Source organism: Myotis brandtii, unplaced genomic scaffold (assembly GCF_000412655.1).
Source record: "Myotis brandtii unplaced genomic scaffold, ASM41265v1 scaffold214, whole genome shotgun sequence".
Taxonomy (NCBI): Eukaryota; Metazoa; Chordata; class Mammalia; order Chiroptera; family Vespertilionidae; genus Myotis; species Myotis brandtii.
In genome coordinates this window covers 638,548-651,764 of record NW_005357999.1, presented here as the reverse complement: position 1 = coordinate 651,764, position 13,217 = coordinate 638,548, and the positions used below count along the sequence as shown (strand labels likewise).

General features: G+C 45.6%; 1 protein-coding gene across 1 annotated transcript in view; it reads left to right on the top strand.

Annotated features, from left to right (window-relative positions):
* GLI3 (GLI family zinc finger 3) overlaps window positions 1-13,217 on the top strand; it is a 269,294-nt gene that overhangs the window by 254,639 nt on the left and 1,438 nt on the right. Inside the window, exons 12-15 of the mRNA XM_014539356.1 lie at window positions 842-1,006; window positions 6,629-6,919; window positions 10,801-11,128; window positions 12,239-13,215. Of these exons, the coding sequence (XP_014394842.1) occupies window positions 842-1,006; window positions 6,629-6,919; window positions 10,801-11,128; window positions 12,239-13,215 (1,761 nt within the window). The remainder of the gene's footprint in view (window positions 1-841; window positions 1,007-6,628; window positions 6,920-10,800; window positions 11,129-12,238; window positions 13,216-13,217) is intronic.

Below are 13,217 nucleotides of genomic sequence, written 5' to 3'. Positions count from 1 at the left end.
CCTCCTGCACACCCCCTATTGGGGACCGAGCCCGTAACCTGTGGGCATGTGCCCTGACTGGAAATCAAATCGTGACACCGGCCGGGCTCTTGTGTGCTTTTGAGATTTGGCTAGAACCAGGGAACTAATTTTTAAAATTTGTTTTTGGAAGATTTAAATATAAATATTCCCCTGTGGCTAGCAGGATGGACAGCACAGCTGTGCAGAGTGGCAAGTGGGCAGGCAGTGGCTGGGACACACAGGGCCTGCCCCAGTGCCCATATCCATTGTGTCAGAGGACTTGGAGGGCAAAAGCCGGTGCCAACTGTGATTTTAAAAACTTAAGTTGACTTTAAAAAATATATAACCTATATAGTTTTAGAGTATTTCCTCTCCCTCTTAGTCTGTTCTCGTGGCCCAGTATAAGCCTACCCACAACGAGGCTGGGACTCCTAGGAGGCTAAGCCTTTTCTCACTGAGGTGCCCGGCAGGCACACTGGGCACTGCTCAGCCCTGATGCTTTACATCTTAAAGGCCCTTTATAAACACACAAAGCCATATAATGAACTTGGTGCTGAATCTGAAATCAGTGGGAATTCAAGGAGATCAATGAGCAGATAATGAAACCCATTGTCTGCACTGAGTGGTCTCTTAAGAAAAGATCTCCATGACTTTCACCAGCACTGAAATGCTTTCTCTGGAGCTGCACTAAATCCCAATAAATGCAGAGTTTAGTGGACTTTTGTTCCTTGGTTTTGAAAAGCTGCTGACCCTCAAAACGTCAGTCTTCTGTCAACTGGAGGGAAAGTTAAGCATAAGCTGTTATTGTGTGGAGTAATCCAGATTTACCTGTTGTCTTCAGTTTGAAGGTTGCACAAAGGCCTACTCGAGACTCGAAAACTTGAAAACACACTTGAGATCTCACACTGGAGAGAAGCCATATGTCTGTGAGCATGAAGGTTGCAACAAGGCTTTCTCGAATGCTTCCGATCGTGCCAAGCACCAAAACAGAACACATTCCAATGAGGTAAGGCTCCCCATGAGACACACTTGGGGCCCAGACGTTGTGGGTAGAAACAGTGAACCTTCATGGAGACCATACGTGGAGGGAGAGGTGAACCTGTTCCATTCTGTTTCCTCATGACCATTCCCAGCACGAGTGAGCACCGATGCTGCCGGTGAAGGCCTGGGGCCTCGAGCTAGGGCTGAAAATGGCCTGGTTTGGAGAGGAATGCTGACGAAGAGGGAACTTCTTAAAACCCCTGGCAAACAGGTTCTACTTTTTTTCAGAACTGCCACCTGCTGGTCAAACAGTAAGAGCATTGAACTTGGAATTCCATCCACTTGCTAGGCCAGGAGTAGCATGAATCCATGGGAAGGATGACCCTGTGAGCACCAGGCATAGAGTCCAAAGCCACATGTTGACAGCTGGCAGCAGCTTTCCACTAAAACAGCCATTTTTATTTGCTTTCTCCAGGTGTCGTATCTTCCAATGCATTATATTTAAAAAAGACTTTTACAGAGCAACCAGCCTTGGCTAACTATGATTTCCAGACATTCTGTATTCCAATGGGTCTTGGAAGTTATTCTCGGAAACTCAGAATGGTTTCTATTCAGTTATTTAAGATAACATGTTGAGTAAAGCTTCATGGTTGGTGAGTGGGCGGATCCTGTTGTGTTGCTGTTATTTTTAGGTAGTTATTCCCTCAAAATTTCAGGGAAGCATAAGAAGAAAATGATTTCAGATTCACTTTGTGTACATGTTAATGCATGCCTGCTTGCACACTCCAACTTCATGAAGATCTAGCTCCTTCTGGCTCTTCTGTGAACCTTCTCTTGAATGAATCCGGAAATGAACAAAAAAGCTTCCATAGTTTGGGTAGAAATAGGAGAGTTACCTAGAATTTGTTAATATGAAACATAGCTCTGCCCCACAAGTATGCCAGCAGTTTGCTTGAAATGTGTGAGAGAAGGAACATTTTGACCTTGGCATGGCTGTCACCTGACCTCCCAAGGTGCTGGGAAGCCCATCCATGATCTCCCGGATGGAGAGTTGAGAGAAGGAATCTGGTTAAAAACAGTGTGCCGTCAGCTCACTGGCCATTGGCTTTGGTGGCAAAGATGGTCCTCACTGAGTTTCCTTTCAACTGAACTGGCAGAACAAAAACATCTCTGCCCTAGTCGGTTTGACTCAGTGGATAGAGCATCAGCCTGGGGACTGAAGGGTCTCGGGTTCAATTCCAGTCAAGGGCACGTGCCTCAGTTGCAGGCTCCATCCCCAGCCCTGTTTGGGGCCGATGTGGAAGGCAACCAATCATTGTGTCTCTCTCGCATCAATATTTCTCTCTATCTCTCCCCACCCCTTCCACTCTGTCTAAACAATCAATGGAAAAAATATCCTCGGGTGAGGATCAACAAAAACAGTAGAAACAAAAAAAACCCCATCTCTAAGGAGATTAACCACACTCCCTAAAAAGCACTCACATAAACTCACACATGGAGGTTCACATACTTAACTCTTTGAAAGGTCGTGGTGGAATAAGGAAACGTCATTTGGAATATCTTGTTATTGGTCAACTGTTTGAGGATGTTTTAGGGAAGATGCTTCATCTCCTTTTTATATGTCAAAACGCTTTTACCATGTGCAGTGGTTAGTGTAATCTGCTATACTACATTAGTGGTTGCCAGAGGCTGCCAGATACAGGGTTTCTTTTCAGGATGGTGAGAATATTCTATAATTTAATAGTAGTCATGTTTACACAACATTGTGAATGTACTAAATGACACCGAATTATGCATCTTTTAAAAGGTGTTTTTTTATAGTATGTGAATTATGTCTCTATTTAAAATGTTTTAGGGGATTTGATTAACTGAACTTAGAATTTAATTAATGTGTTTAACTACATTTAATATAGTTAAGTATCATTTTGACTAGAAACTTAGAGGGTATTTATTCCTGTGGATTTTAGGCCAAGGTTCTCTCCTGTTATTGTGGAGAAATTTAAGTAGTGGGTATGTTCAGATTAGCAATGCATACACATAAACATACTACTCAGCTTTTTATCTCTTCATGGACTTTAAAACATGTACACATGTATGTTTGCTGTAATTAAGTGTATTACAGTTGAGCTTCTGTTCTTTTGTTAGGTAGAAAGAGCCGTGCCCAATGAGAGTTTAAATGCGTTGTGAGGTTAACAGGTATCTTGGTTAATATTTTTTACCAAGGCTGAGCAGTTTTTAAAATAACTAAAAAAAATGTCCATTACAGTTGACATAAAATGTTATATTAGGTTCATGTATACAACATAGTGTTAGACATTACAAAGTGATTGCCCCGATAAGTCTAGTATCCATCTGACACCAAAGTTGAGTAATTTTCCTAAAAGAAATTGTTAACATTGACCATAAACACAGAATAAAATTTCATTCACAAACATGTAAATTATTCTTCTCTCTTCTTTATATAAGGCTTGTCCTGGCATATGAATGATGGACAGTTTCTGATACACCAAAATTGTTTGTCTAGGAAATCCAGTGTTGTATAATCTCACAATCCTAAATAAGTCTAGATGCCATCTTTCATTTGTTTGCTTTCTTAGTGGTAGCTTCATTGATTTACTAATCAATATCAATAGCTAATGTGCAAAACACTTGGCTGTTGTAGGTGCAGCAAGGAGCACGGTGGACTAGACTAAAGGCCGTAATTCCCACTCGAGGAAGCTAGTTCCTCCCAAAGCCACACTAACTAAGCACATTCCCTTGAGCTCCAATTTGGTCGTATCTCCCTCTCCATAAGGTTCCAATGGCTCCTTCTTTCCTGTGGGAATGTTAGACTCCTCAGGCTTGTACCTGTGCTCACCCAGCCCAGGCCTGCTCTTGCAGTCTTGACCTTTTGTCATCGTGACCATGAATGGAACCTCCCAGACAGCCTCAGCTTGATCAGCCATGACCCACACATGAAGTGGTCCCGCTGCTGGACCTTTGCTCAGGGATACTTCTTTTCCTCCACCCTCTTGCCCTCATTTTTATCCCTCAGAATCTTGTTCTTCTTTCATGGTCCAACTACAAGGCCTCCCCCTACTAAAAGCTCTGTTTATTGAGAACTTACTATGTGCAACACGTTGTGGTAACCACTTTGTGTACATTATCTTTTTTTAAATATATTTTTATTGATTTCAGAGAAGAAGGGAGAGAGAGATAGAAACATCCATGATGAGAGAGAAAATCATTGATCTGCTGCCTCCTGCATGCCCCACACTGGGGATCAAGCCCACAACTTGGGCAGATGCCCTGACCAGAATTGAACCTCCTGGTTCATAGGACGACACTCAACCACTGAGCCACACCGGCCGAGCTACATTATCTTATTTAACCCTTACCATGACCCTTACCGTTTCTTTTATACCCAATATAGACATTTAATGCTTCCCACAGTCATCCTAACTAAAATATGATTCCCCTCTGCCCACATCCTTCTGTAGCATGCACACTTTATATTGTAGATAATTACATGCTGTTATGTTTTTCTTACCATATTTTATAATCCTTGAGATTAACTCCTGTTGTATATAACTTTGTGTTCAGAGAGTCTTGCCTATAGCAGAGATCATTCAATGTGTATTGAAAAAGTTCTCGGGGTAAATTTTACAAAGTCAAGTACAAACCATATCAATTGCTTTTACAAAGTACCATTCAGTGCAGTGAGTCAAAAAGGTACTGGCCACACCAAAAGTGGAACATGCAGGACAGGAAATACAGGTACCTCAGCTGAGAAAGTCTGACAACATTTACCTTCGCCTACAGTTATATTTCATTTTACTCATGGGGGACAACAAAATTTGGGTGCCAAGCTACATAGTTGAGCTAATGTGTTTTGTTGTGAAGCCTAAGTTTCCAGAACCTGTGTCTTTATGGATTTTTGCAGGTGGAAAGTCTATATGTTCACACGCAGGACACCTGGGCACACACGTATGTGCTCTTGTTCTTGAAATGTAAGAGTTGACAAATATTTGTAGACTCATTTCACTTAGAGCTATGTTCCCATTTCCAGGTGAACCCATAGTGTGCACATGCATATATTTATAGGAAAAATAGCTCTTCAAACATGTCACGCTGACCTGGCTTTGTCCCCCACCTTCCTCCAATCCCCACACACCTGCCCCATGCAGCCCACTCTGTCTGCTGATGGAGCAGCATGTCATAGCCGGGCAGTGAGCATGCATAGGGCCCATGTCAGAGTACTATAAGGTAATAGCACTAATCATCAGAGCCATTCTTCTGTCCCTAATGCACAGAATTTGATGTGCTTATTTCATTACACACACACACACACACACACACACACACACACACACACACTGCAAATCACAGGAGCTCCTGAATAAAAGTCATTCGTAGTTAATGAGAATCAGTTCTACCCAAAAGAATCTCAAATTTGGAGTTGAAGTATTTCAGGATGATTTTCATAGTCCTTGCTTCACTCCATTAGGACCTTTCATCATTATTGGAGGCAGCACTCCATCTGTTCTTGGGCTTTTAGTGGAAAAGCATCTTTTAGACACATACACTCTATAAGATAGGGTATCTTTTTAGATATAATGGATGCATTATATTGATCATGCTTTTTATAATTATTGCTTACCTAATAGTTCATCTTCTGGTATGTAGATACAGATATAAGTATGTATTCTTATAAGCATGCATGAATATATTTCAAGTCAAGTAAACAAATCCATAATTGCGATATTGGTCATGAAATACAATGCCAGCCATTCTGTAATCTGAGTAACATTCAGCTATATGCATCCATGTAATTTCTGTGACTGTAGCTGTAGGCTTGATCACTAGCCCCCATAGAAAATGAAATTAACATGAAATAATTTATAGACCTTCGTACTCAGGAGCAGAGCCCAGGCCAGGAATCTTCATCTCCAGGTCATCATCCCTTAGCCCTTTTCAGTTTATGGGTAAGCTTTCATGGAAAGTCTAACAGGGCTTTACGACTCTGAGGATCAGAAAGGTTCTGGATATTCTGAGCCCTGACCATCCCCACAGAATTGTAATGCTACTCAAAGGACAGTATTTTAATGATACCTAACACGGAAGAATCTGTAGGCAATTTTTTTTCTGCCTAAGTGTAAAAAGCACATTTTCAAAGGGGTAGAGTGATATTAGAGCTGAGAACTAGGACAGCCATAAGATATTTTTTCACACGAGCTCTCCCAAAAGGTATATAACATTCTTTTGATTAAATGATGGGTATCTTTTATGCCTTCCTCTGTCATCATCATCATCATCATCAATGTCATCATCAAATAGCTATTCAGAACCTACTATGATACTACCATACTTCTTCCTACTCAAAGGATAAATGTTTCCAGTATTATAAATGCAGGTTGTATAGTCTTCGCTCTCCCTGACCATTCTCTAAAGCATTGATGTCTTAAAGATAGATTCTCTAGACCGTGGACAATGTTCAAATGGCCTTTATTAAACCTCTGTATCATTTAGAGGTATTTGAATACCTCAAAGCTTTGTGGAAGTGCTTTTAAAGAATTAAAAATATAATGAGCAACCACAAAAGACTGTTGGGCTTGGGCATAATCACTTTCCTAACAGTCTGTTATCTCCTTCTCGTGGCATTTGGCAGAAACCATATGTATGTAAAATCCCAGGCTGCACTAAGCGCTACACAGACCCCAGCTCTCTCCGGAAACACGTGAAGACAGTGCACGGCCCAGAGGCTCATGTCACCAAGAAGCAGCGTGGGGACATCCATCCTCGGCCCCCACCACCACGAGATTCCGGCAGCCATTCCCAGTCCAGGTCACCTGGCCGGCAGACTCAGGGAGCCCTTGGTGAGCAGAAGGACCTCAGCAACACTACCTCAAAGCGGGAGGAATGCCTCCAAGTGAAAACGGTCAAGGCGGAGAAGCCCATGGTACGTCATTCACTTTCCTTCTGATTGTCCCAAAGCCATCTGAGGTCATTTACCAGAGCTGGAGAGAGCTCTGAGAGAGAATAGGCTGCCCCCATCCTCACGGCATCCAGCTCTTTGATTGAAGGAGGTCAAAGCTCAGTGACCTCCGTGACCTGGATTACTTACTCAAAGTCACTCCACCGAGAATAACTCAGCTCAAAAAAAGGGTTTCTAGGTTTCCTCAATGGTTTTTAAAGTAGACCTGCAGCCGTACCACCTTGTGGCAGACAGAAAGACACGACTGTCTACATTTTCAATGTAATGTAGAAAATCATTCATTGGGTCTTTCTGTTAACAGGTGTTCTGTCTTCTTTGCCCTGGCGACTCCAAGTTAAATAACCATTGTCTCTATTCTTCAGGGGTTTATAATCCAGTGGGATATGCAGCCCAGAGAAACAAATATAACTCCGGGTGATGGGGCTTTAGCACACATCTGTGTAAGAACATCGGAGAGGGGAGCTCACCACCAGTGCAGCTCGAGGATGTGATGTGGGAGGCAGAGGAAGAGGTGCTGCCAAGTTCAACACTCAGACAGGGAAAGGAGCAGACTGATCTGGCATAGCCAGGCACCAGCCGTGGGACCTCAGGGCAGTGCCCAATAGGCATGAGGATATAAGGGATTATGTTTTTCTGCTGAGTTTTTAGAAACTACAGCTTTAGTGCCCTTCTGGAGACTGGTTTGGTAGACTGGAGACCATTTCACAGAGGTGTCTGAACCAAGGAGGTGCAGAGCAAGGGAGGGATTGAAAGGCCTCCAGCAAACACCTTTATGGTTTAGTGATGAATGGGCTATATGGATTATGCTACTGTTACAGCTTTTTTCTAACTTCATTTTGCTTTATGTAGTATGTGCCTTAATAAAACAGCTAAGAGTTCTCAAAAAGACAACAAGAACAATGGAAAGGGCAGCTATCAGAGGAGAGGCAGTACATTGGCATTTGGCCGCGTGTTTAGTGGAGTCGGCTCTGCAAATGTGCTGGATTGTAGTCTGTCCCTGTGGAAGCAGAGGAAAGGTACCAGATAGAAGTCACAAGCTTAGACTTCCAGACACGTGGAAATGACCCGCAGGCAACTCTATACTCAGCTCAAGGAAGCATTTTCTTAACATTAGAAAAGTCCAGCAATTGGATAGACACCTATGAATTCCTGAATGATGTCACTGTGCAGCAGTACGTATTGGCAGGAAATGATGCACAGACAATTCCAGAATTAATGGAGTAGAACTCAATGACTTCTACTGGATTTTAATGACTTATGAGTTTGTCTTTGAAGGCTTACGAGTCTTAATGACAGTAACTGGTCACACATAATGCAGATAATGCAGGTTTATCATCATTTCCCAGTGGGTAGCTATCCATTGCTTTTTAAAATCACCTTAGTAAAAAGTTTACATCTGTATTATGACTGATCGCTGTACTTTAACCGGGTCATAAACTGTGTTTTATATACTTTTTCTTGGGAGCACATATCAACTTCCTAAAATAAAGTCCACCTGTGTACTAATTGTGCAGAACATTCCACAGTTTATCCTCAAGTGTTCAATGAAACAAGGAATGTGAATTTGTGGTCTCTTAGATTATGTCGTCGAAAGACAACGATGTGTATTGTTAGGACATCCTAAGAACCCAGAGTCTCTTGTACCTTTAATGCGTATTTCTGGCTCAAGAAAACTCATCAAATCCTCTCCAAACACCCATTGTTTAAAAAGAAAATAGGTAGGAATAAAATTTCACAGCAATTTGGTCAAGTGACATCCGAGGTATTACAGGATATAAAATATTTTATAAAGTAACTAAATCTTAGAACACAGGACGAAGAGAGATCACAGAGGCTGAGACGAGGCCCCATGTTTTATGGGTCAGGAAACTGAGGCTCCTCCCTGTCAATGAATCCATCAGTTCCCACAGGAGACCGTTATATGTGTCTATGTGCACACACTTAGGGAATCCGTAGATATCTTCATAGACATTTACTAATGCGCGTGAGATTTGCATTTCTAATATTCTTTCTGTAAAAGCCTGTCTTTGACTTGATCATCATGCTAAAAATTAAATTCTTTCTTCTTTTTTCCTATCAAACCAACATCCCTTCTGTGTAATGCTCCTAAATGTCTTGTTCTTACTTCCTAAGGACAGTGGGTAATAAGGTGAGGGAATTTCGGCTTCTCTGCTCTTTTTTGTTCTGTCTTCACTTTAACGTTTAATTTTTATTCATTTCCTTTTCCTTGAGTGTTTGTGCTTTGTGATTCCTTTGATAGAGAACATCCCTCAGCTATGTTTCAAACCTAGAAGCACTGTGTTTTGAACATTTAGCTTGTGGACATGTGGAGTTAGATGGTGAAATTCATTGTTTCATTTGTCTAGGTTTTCATAATAAATCACACTGGGGCCGACCAAGCAGATGTTCTCAAAGACTATTTCGTTACCATATCGAGGAGTGTTAAATCCAGACCAGACATGCATCACCTTCTTTGAAGAAGATCTGGATACATTTTGTTTTTGCTAGCAATTTAATCTATATTCAACTGTTGGAGCCTCTTTAATCAGTTTTCTAATTATAAGTGCACTTATGCCTTCTTCTGTGCCCTGTGGAAGCGTGTGTCTGCGTGTGCTTGGGTGCACTTGCACAGTTTCGTGTACACACACACTCTGACCTGCCAATCCAGGGAAAAAGGCACCCAAAGCCCGGGCTGCTCTGAGAACCTTAGAGCAGGAGCAGATGGTCGGGCACGCCAAGGCTGCGGAAGCAAAAACGTAAGCCAGTCTGACTCGTGACCAGATTTGTGTTTCGCACTTGGATCTGCTTGGTTGCCCAGCACACTTAGTGGATCATGTGGCGCTCACTTGATACCTGTTCATCTGCTCGGGTGTGTGTACTGTGGTGGCGGGAAGTGCATCCTGTGTCTTAAGCCCCCTCCTGACCGCACTGTGCATTCCACCTGGGACGACCGTGGTCTGTAGCTGAGTGCGAGCAGTGTAGTTCTCTCTCCCCAGAGATCTTTTGCTTTTTGGGAACGTGTAGAAGGAAGGGGAGAGATTACAAATTGCTTGGGAAACCCTCCCTGGATAGCTTGGAGGGGCTCTAGATGGGGAGGAGGTAGTGTGTGCTTATGGAGTATGTCTTCCAGGTATATATTAGCCCAGGTATATAGGAACCCAAGCACTGACACCAACTAGGATAATTATTGCTAATGCTCTCTGAGCCAATCAGTTCCTATTACCCAGGCTTTTTTCTTTTTACACACTTAGTGTGCTCTCAGGGCTTCACACTTAATTCTCACAACAATCTCTAAGATAAATAACGTCCTTATGTTATAGACTAGAGGCCCGATGCACGAAATTCGTGCAAGAGTAGGCCTTCCTTCCCCCGGCTGCTGGCACTGGCTTCCCTCCGGGACCCGGGCTTCCCTCACAGCCCCCGGCTTCGTCTGGAAGGTCGTCTGAAGGACGTTTGGTCTAATTAGTATATTACACTTTTATTATTATAGATAAGGAAACTGGGGTTTAGAGTGGCTAAGTCATTTGCCCAAAGAATAAAGTCATGGAAGTGGGACTGGAACCCAGGAGGTGTGTTTGCAGAGTTGGCGTCTGGAAGGGTTCCATGGTTGTTGTCATGTCAGTCACCCCACTTCTAGCCCTCCCTGCCATCTGTTGCTCCCCACCGCATCTCCACTGGGTGGTTCATCAGCCATTGTGGGTGAGGAAGGCTACCCCCATTTGCCAGAACATAGTTCTCCTTCAACCCATTGACTGTACTGCACGCCTTGATCTGCATCATCTCTCATTATTGGCTCCCTTTCCCTTTCCAGTAACATTTCTTTCCTTTTCTCTTGACCCCGACAGACATCTCAGCCAAGCCCTGGTGGTCAGTCTTCATGCAGCAGCCAACAGTCCCCCGTCAGCAACTATTCCAACAGTGGGCTCGACCTTCCTCTGAGCGAAGGAGGTGGTGTGGGAGACCTCGGTGCCATCGACGAAACCCCAATCATGGACTCGACCATTTCCACTGCAACCACAGCCCTCGCTCTGCAAGCCAGGAGAAACCCAGCAGGGACCAAATGGATGGAGCACGTCAAACTAGAAAGGCTCAAACAAGTGAATGGAATGCTTCCGAGACTGAACCCCATCCTACCCCCCAAAGCCCCTGCAGTCTCTCCTCTCATAGGAAACGGTGAGTTCCATGACAGACCATGTTTCTGCTCAGGATTTTCGGTTCTTTTAAATGCAATCACAATAGTGTGAGAGGAACCGGGCCCTGGGTTTTATGCTTGCTAACTTTTCCACCAGACTTAAAATTATGCTGCAATCATACATATTAATGTATGGAGAGTCCATATTTTATTTTATTTTTTTTAATATATTTTATTGATTTTTTTACAGAGAGGAAGGGAGAGGGATAGAGAGTTAGAAACATCGATGAGAGAGAAACATTGATCAGCTGCCTCCTGCACACCCCCTGCTGGGGATGTGCCTGCAACCAAGGTACATGCCCTTGACCAGCATCGAACCCGGGACCTTTCAGTCCGCAGGCCGATGCTCTATCCGCTGAGCCAAACCGGTTAGGGCGAGAGTCCATATTTTAAAGGGATAATGCTGAAACAAAAAGTAAGCCTGTGCGTGACTCATACTCTGATGTTGACATGGTAACGATTAGACCAGGTGAAGAAATCCCCGCAGCGGGGGCATCTGTGGTCAGGGCCTGTGCCTTGTTTCTGAAAGTAGGAGGTTAGCAGCCACCTTCCTGATGTTTGTCCAGGTCAGGGAAAGGCAGGCAACCATTTGCACTCTCGGCCCAGGTCAGTTTTTGCGTCTGAGATAACACTGGGTGCCTGGAGCTGCCCCCGAAGGTGAAGACCGTGGTGTGTTGCGGTTTCATAGGGTGTCACGGGGAGCCCTGCGTGTGGACGTGAAGTCCTGTAGTGCCTTTGGCCTATGGACGTGCCTGTACTCAGTGCTGTGTATATACCTGAGCTTTGCATTCAGTCCTTGCATTAGGCCTGTGAGGACTGTAACTGATCCAGGCAGTCCTTACTGTTCTGTCTAACCAAGGGTCCCAGAACTTGCCCGTGAGCTTGTAAATAAAGTTTGATTGGCCTCCAGCCACACCCACTCCTTCGGGTGCCTGTGGCTCTGGGTGCTGCACGACAGAGGTGGGTGTCTGTGACAGAGGCTGCCTGGAGTGGGGAGCTGACAACAGTTACCGCGTGGCCTTTCCCCCTCTGCTGAGGCCTGGATCAAGTCACCCTGAAATGAATTCCCCTCTCCCACACTTTCTCTGCAGGCACCCAGCCCAGTAACAGCTGCAGTGTGGGCGGGCCCATGACCCTCCTCCCGAACAGAAGCGACCTCTCCGGGGTGGATGTCACCATGCTGAACATGCTCAACAGGAGGGACAGCAGCACCAGCACCATCAGCTCGGCCTACCTGAGCAGCCGCCGCTCCTCGGGCATCTCCCCCTGCTTCTCCAGCCGGAGGTCCAGCGAGGCGTCCCAGGCCGAGGGCCGGCCCCAGAACGTGAGCGTGGCCGACTCCTACGACCCCATCTCCACCGACGCCTCCCGCCGGTCCAGCGAGGCCAGCCAGTGCGACGGGCTGCCCAGCCTGCTCAGCCTCACGCCGGCCCAGCAGTACCGCCTGAAAGCCAAGTACGCGGCCGCCACCGGCGGGCCCCCACCCACGCCGCTGCCCAACATGGAAAGGATGAGCCTGAAGACCAGGATGGCCCTGCTCGGGGATGGCAGGGAGTCCGCGGGGACCCTGCCTCCGGTCCACCCTCCCCGCAGGTGTAGCGACGGGGGAGCCCACAGTTACGGTCGGCGGCCCCTGCTGCCCCAGGACGCGCTGGGCCACGGCGTGAGAAGAGCCAGCGACCCGGTGAGGACGGTCTCGGAGAGCCTCTCCCTGCCCAGGGTGCAGCGTTTCAACAGCCTCAACAGCTTCAACCCCCCGGTCTTGCCTCCAGCCCTGGAAAAGCGTAACTTAGTGCTGCAGAACTACACGCGGCCGGAGGGCGCTCCGCCCCGCCACTTCCGCACGTCCCCCTGTCCTCCGAGCATCGCAGAGAACGTCACCCTGGAGTCCCTGACCATGGACACCGACGTGAGCCTGAACGATGAGGACTTCCTGCCCGACGACGTGGTGCAGTATTTAAATGCCCAGAACCAAGCCGGCTACGAGCAGCACTTCCAGAGCGCCCTCTCTGATGACAGCAAAGCGGCCCCGGGGCCCAGCCTGGGGAGCGGGCATGGCGACTTCGAGCA